At 40.9% G+C, this 6,667-nt stretch overlaps 1 protein-coding gene across 1 annotated transcript; it reads right to left on the reverse strand.

Moving 5' to 3' along the window:
• Positions 1–1,690: 1,690 nt before the first annotated feature.
• On the reverse strand, positions 1,691–6,666 carry zcrb1 (zinc finger CCHC-type and RNA binding motif 1). Its single transcript, XM_005725226.1, has 8 exons — positions 6,607–6,666; positions 6,394–6,498; positions 3,128–3,156; positions 2,870–2,981; positions 2,650–2,757; positions 2,426–2,535; positions 2,255–2,336; positions 1,691–2,092 (listed from the first exon to the last, which is right to left on the reverse strand). The coding sequence occupies exons 2-8, from the start codon at positions 6,475–6,477 to the stop codon at positions 1,952–1,954; spliced, it is 666 nt and encodes a 221-aa protein (XP_005725283.1). The 5' UTR covers positions 6,478–6,498; positions 6,607–6,666; the 3' UTR covers positions 1,691–1,951.
• Between the last annotated feature and the right edge of the window lies 1 nt (position 6,667).

Raw genomic sequence — 6,667 nt, forward strand, 5'->3', positions numbered from 1 at the left:
AATAAAAATGTTTCGAAAAGCACCCTATGTGCTCTTCATGACGCCATAATTTCCACATGTAGTTGTTTTTCAATTTTACCCGCTCTAAATTACGACACTTTCCGACAGCACCTAAATGCAACAAATCCCACTAATGTTCTGCGTCTGTAGCAATGCTGGATACCCCTCAAATAAGACTGTGCCGCGAATCCTTTCATATCCCTGCATCTTCGCGCAGACGGCATTAATGCCAAACCAGTTTGCCGCAGACGCATCAAACATGGGGGAAATCCCTCTTTGTATTTGCGTGCTGACGCAAGCAGGCATCAAAAAGATATTTCCACCAAGCGCCGCACCAGCGAGCGGTTCCAACATCTTTTTATATTCAAGGTATTTTATTGCAGCGGAAACCCACTCGGAGCATTTTATTTCCTACATTTACATATGCAACGTGTGGGTCACTGCAAGTGGTTTCCGCTTTTCTAAGCTTTAAAAAGAGCACACACACACACACACACACACACACACACACACACACACACACACACACACACACACACACACACACACATACAGTGTTAGTGTTAAAAGGTATCAGGTGCAAATAAGGAACTGGAAGTGCCGAATTTGCTGTTGTGCTCACACTCTCTCTTACTGGTCACTGGAAGGCTAACATGGCACATGATGGCAAAGAACTCTCTGAGGATCTGAAAAAATGAATTGATACTCTACATAAAGATGGCCAAGGCTATAAGATTATTGCCAACACACAGTGGTCAAGACCATACAGTTTAACAGCACAGTTTCCACTCAGAACAAACCTCAACATGGTCGACCAAAGAAGTTGAGTGCACATGCTCAGCGTCATATCCAAAGGTAGTCTTTTGAAAACAGATGTATGAGTGCTACCAGCATTGCTGCAGAGGCTGAAGGCGTGGAGGGTCAGCCTGTCAGTCCTCAGACCATACACACTGCATCAAATGGCTATCGTCCCAGAAGGAATCTTTTTCTAAAGAGAAGGCACAAGAAAGCCCACAAACAGTTTGCTGAAGACAAGACGACTAAGGACATGGATTATTTGTGGCCTTATGAGACCAAGACAAACTAAATATTATTCATATGGTGTCAAGGATGTGTGGCGGCAACCAGGTGAGGAGTACAAAGACATTCGTGTAATTTTTTTTTACATTTATGTTCATTAACATGCACTGTCCTAAATAAATAAATAAAGTGTGTCTTGCCTACAGTCAAACATGGTGGTGGAATGTCATTGTTTGGGGCTGCATGACTGCTGCTGGCACTGTGATATACTCCAGCAGAGCATGATCCCCTTCCTTCAGAAACTGGGCCACACGACAGTATTCCAACATGATAACAATCCCAAACACACCTCCAAAAAGACCAGTGCCTTGCTAAATAAACTGAGGGTAAAGGTATTTGACTGGCCTGGCATCTGTGGGGCACCCTCAAATGGAAGGTGGAGGAGCGCAAGGTCTCTAACCCATGATGTAATGAACTCCATGCCCCACAGATTTAAGGCAGTGTTGGAAGATAATGGTGGCCACTGAAAATATTGACACTTTGGGCACAATTTGGACATTTTCACCTAGGGGTGTACTCACTTTTGTGAGATACTCTGTATGTATATACATATACGTATATGTGTTTTTTTAAAATGTGTGAATATTGTGCTGAAATAAAATATTCATAATCACCTTTGAAATTTAATAGAAAACTGGCAGCATAAAAAAAGATCAGATTTTATCTACAACCAGCCAAAGCAGTACCCAAACTGTTTGGCTTTTTTTTTTTTTTATCTGATTTTGCACTTAAAACATTGAATTTTTTGTGTGTCAATTCTAACTTTATCAACATTTGATAAAGTTTGAAACATATTTTACACCTGCACAAAAAAAACAGCTCAAAAAATGTCCATATTTATCCAAATAAAACATTAAAGTCTATACATCCATTAGTCACTGAGCTCCTCCTCATCACTGAAGTATGCGCTCTTTTTGATCCGTGGCTTCTTGGAGTCTGACGACGTTGAAGCATGAGCATTATCCTCTGCCAGCCTCTTCTGTTTTTTCTGTTCTTCCTCAATACAGGCTTGCTGGAGGGCAACAAATAGACAACAAATATGTCAGTGGTGACAGTTTTTCATTCATTTTGAGTCAGACTTTCCATAATGTAACTTTGCAACTCATAATGCAATCCTCTGAATCAAAACCTCTAGATATTTTTAGGTAGATATTTCTTGTCTCTGCACCCTTACCTGAAAAGCTATGGCTTGGCTTAGGCTATCTAAAGCTGGATCTTCTCCCTCTTCCTCACTTTCTTCTTCTTCTTCTTCTTCGCTAAAAGTTAAAAAAATAAAAATAAATAAAAATGTAGATGTACTGTGATATATTCTGTTGCACAAATATATATGTCACAAATTACATACGTTTGCTCGGGCTGTTGAGCCTTTTTCTTCTTTTTCTTTTCTTTCTTCTTCGGAGGTTCCCTCTCTCCCAGCATGTTTTTGGGACATGCGTAGCTCAAATGTCCGGAATCCTGACATGTGCCATTGTGAAAATACAGGAAAACTATCACAATTGCATTTCTAACTTTAGTTAGAAATGTAGTTAGCCACACAGGACCCCCCCAAAAAAGTAGATATTTACTGACCCCACATTCGTAGCATCTACTTTTGTCTGTGTAGTTCCGTCTCCTTATAAATTCTGCTGCTCGTCCATTATCTATGGCAATACTGGCTTTAACCGTTCTGCCAAATAACTGGGAGGCAAAAATATTTCACTCGCTCGCATCCATTACAGAAACATCGCTGGCAGAAAGCCTCTGGGTTACGCTTAGTGAAAAATCAGTATATAACCTTGCACAGGCTCACCTGTTTGTTGTTCACTGCTTTTGCACAGTTATGAGCCGACTCTCTATCCAGGAAGAGAACAAACGCCACTCCTTTACTCTGCCGAGTGTTTTTATCCTTAACCACCGTGACCCTGAGAGAAACCATCATAGTTATTAATACCTGTGAGGAAACGACTGAGGCAGTAACTGTTACATCGCTTCAAAGCTACCAAATTATCGCATTGTGTTGCATCATTCATTGCTTTAAATGTATAAAATAACATAAAAAAATACTTACTTTACAACTTTGCCATATTTGCTGAATAGCTGAAATGACACAGTGATTTATTTCAGTGAGAGGTTCTTGGAATGCATAGAAAAACTGGTGTGCTAGGTAACATAAAAACATCTGGATGACAACGTTGGGGAATAATCATATGACCATTTCTATGATAAAGTAATACCTGTTTAACACATCTACACATCAGACATAGCATTATGTTTGCCTCCCTAATATTGCCTGGTCCTCCTTTTTTGCCAAAACAGCCATGGTGACCTATCAAGCCATGAACTCCACTAGATCCCTGAAGGCGTGCTGTGGTATCTAGCACCAAGATGTTAGCAACAGAACCTTTAAGTCCTGTAAGTTGCGAGGTGGAGCTTCCATGGATCAGATTTGTTTGTCCAGCAGATCCCACTTGACACTTGATTACATTGAGATCTGTGGAATTTGGAGGCCAACTCCTCAAAGCATTTCTTAACCATTTTTGCTTTATGGCAGAGCGCATTATCCTGCTGAAAGAGGCCACAGCTATGAAGGAATACAATTTCCATGAAAGGCTGCACATGATCTGCAACAATGCTTAGGTAGGTGTCAAAGGAACATCCACATGGATGGTAAGACCCAAGAGGTCCCAGCAGAAATCTCTGTCAGCTTGGCTTCTTTTCATAGTGCATCCTGATGCCAGGTGTTTCCCTGGTAACAAACAAAGACCAGACCATCTTCTTCCATTGCTCCATGGTCCAGTTCTGATGCTCACATCGCCATTGTTGGCGCTTTCTGTGATAAACAGGTCAGCCTGGACACCCTGACTGGTCTGGGGCTGTGCAGCCCCATAGGCAACAACGTGTGATGCTCTGTGTATTCTGACACAATTCAGAACCAGCATGAACTGTTTTGGCAGTTTGAGCTACAGCAGCTCATCTGTTAGGTCAGACCACACAGATCAGGCTTCACTTTTCACATCCATCAGTGAGCCTTGGCCACCCATGACCCCGTCACTGGTTCACCACTGTTCATCACTGTCCACCACTATCTTGAACTACTTTTGATAGAATATCCAAGTGTAGGATTCACTAGAGAATCTAATGAAGATGTTCCCAAACTAAAGCTCGGAATTCACAGCACGCTGTAAAACATGGGTGATGGCTGAGTATGCATGGCTTCCAGTAGCAATGGGTGACAGAAGATAGAAAGACCTGGATGAATTCTGAAGAGTACAGAGATAAACTTGACAAAGTGACATCCTCAAGCCCATGCCGAATTTGAGGATGGCACTTTGCACTAAATCTGAAATGTAACCCAAAATATAATGTGCATGCAATCCAGGAATTTTTGAAGACCGAATGATCTGCCTGAGCCAATCAATTAATCTCACCTGAGCATGTACTTTGCTGGCAACAAACCCAAATAGAAAGACCCTCGAACATATGACCGAAGAGAGAGGTGGGGTGTGCCACGAAGGAAGTTAAACTGAAAGCCAAGCTTTCTTTGCTTAAGCCTCTTGACAAAACCTAAAATCCCAGTCAGAGATCACAGGTGTCACAACTGTGGTTATTAACTTTCCCTGTTAAGTCATGCTTTCTGTTTCAGGCTTTTTATGTGCCCACATAAAAGGAGAGTTGATATATCATGTGGCTCATCTTCAGTTAATTTCAAATCCTTCATTTATAGACATTATCTGAGGAACAAGTGAGAAACTTCTATAAAGAAATTTAAAGAATAAAACTAGAAAAAGGCATCAGCTGTGTGCAAATAAGTCGAGAGCAAATGCTACAGAAGATCATTTATCTTAATCTCATACATTAATATATTGGTTCTACCACCATGTGCACTCTCAGTGCTGCTGTTTATTTCTAATGTAAAAGCTGCACGTTCGAGCTCTGAAACTTTAAACTCGATCAACTGACACTGTCCTACAGCTTAATGATGGGGATGTGGAAGTCACTTTTCTTTGTGGCCAGATCAAAGTGAAATATTCTTGGTAATTAAAAATATCAGATCATTAATGTATAAAACAAATTCCTTAGACTCTATATCATACTTGTAGAAAAAAAAAATCAAAAGTATTAATAAAAATATACCACATACAGCCCATTTTAAAACTAAAGTCAGAAAATAACATACTCTAGACCACGCTCACACACGACCATGTGTTTAATTTAGTTCCCATGGTGATCTAAGCAGGCAAAAAGAAAATGCATGGCAAAGCATCACAAAATAGGAAACCCAATTTTTGGTGATGTCCATGACTTTAAATGTCAGGCAGTCATTGCTTGAAAACTATTTCGTATATTAATAAAGTGAAGCGTTTATGTATCTTCTTGTTCTCTTGACTGCTCCCTTTATGAGGTTGCCACAGTGGATTATTTGGTTCCATCTCACCCTATCACTAGCATCCTGCTCTGCATAATCTTTTTCACAATTTTGATGAATCTTCTCTGGTTGACCTCGGGTATTTAAATCATTCACATTTACTACCTCTATCCTGCACCTTCACTGCTAGACATGTCTCCCTTCACACGTATTCTGTCTTGCTTTTACTGAAAGACTTTCATTCCTGTTCCATCCAGGTTTTCTTCCATCTGCTCCCTACTCTCACTACAGATCACAATGTCCTCTGCAAATATCATAACCCACGGAGACTCCTGCCTGACCTCATCTGTCTGGCGAGCCCTAATGTAATCCCTACCACATACCTCACCGCTGTCTCTGTCCTTATGCATGTCCTGCAACCAAGCACTCATCCTACTCTGCCCCTTGTGACTTCCTCATGCAGTATCACAGTTCATATCACATGCTTTCTTCAAAACCACTATGCAACTCCTGACTTTCTCTGTACTTCTAAAAAAAAAATACTCTCAAAGAATCCGCCGCGTTTTTAGGGTTTTTTCTTGGCATGAAGCCATGTTGCTGCTCACTGATGGTCACCTCTCTTCTTAACCTTCTGTTCAACAACTCTTGAAGATCCAGAGCCCCAGAAACAGGAGCATAAAATAGCTGCAGTTCCTAGACACCTTTGTCTCGTTCTGTCAGTCTGCACCAGGGCAGCTGTGGCTACAACTGTAGCTTGCCTCCACCAGTGCGTGAATGTGAAAGTGAATGAATAGTAGAATTGTAAAGTGTTTTGAGGGCCCCCGAAAAGCGCTATATAAATGCAATCCATTGTCCAATCCCTTGAATGAAAGCTGAAAATCTTTACAACATTTGCTCTTATTTTTTTAATTTCAAGTTTGTGGTGGTGGCACAGGACAAACACTTAAGAGTTACAGGGACAAACTTACCTTGTGTAGGTCATTGTTGGTGAGAGAGAATGGCAGGTTCGACACATAGACGGTACTTTTGCTTGGTGCCAAACCCCCGCTCATACTGGACTCAAATAAAACACTCTGAAAGACACATGATGGTCATAACGCACACAACCAGCAGTTCAGCTTAATACATCCACTATAAACACAGCATTATTCAATTTAACGTTAATTCGAGCAATTGCCTACCTTCACAGTAGTTCTTACCAACACCACACCGTCCGTTAGAATAATGCCAAAGCTGTTAAAA

The sequence above is a fragment of the Pundamilia nyererei genome, unplaced genomic scaffold (genome assembly GCF_000239375.1).
Source record: "Pundamilia nyererei isolate P.nyererei 1_Seehausen unplaced genomic scaffold, PunNye1.0 scaffold00014, whole genome shotgun sequence".
Classification (NCBI taxonomy): Eukaryota; Metazoa; Chordata; class Actinopteri; order Cichliformes; family Cichlidae; genus Pundamilia; species Pundamilia nyererei.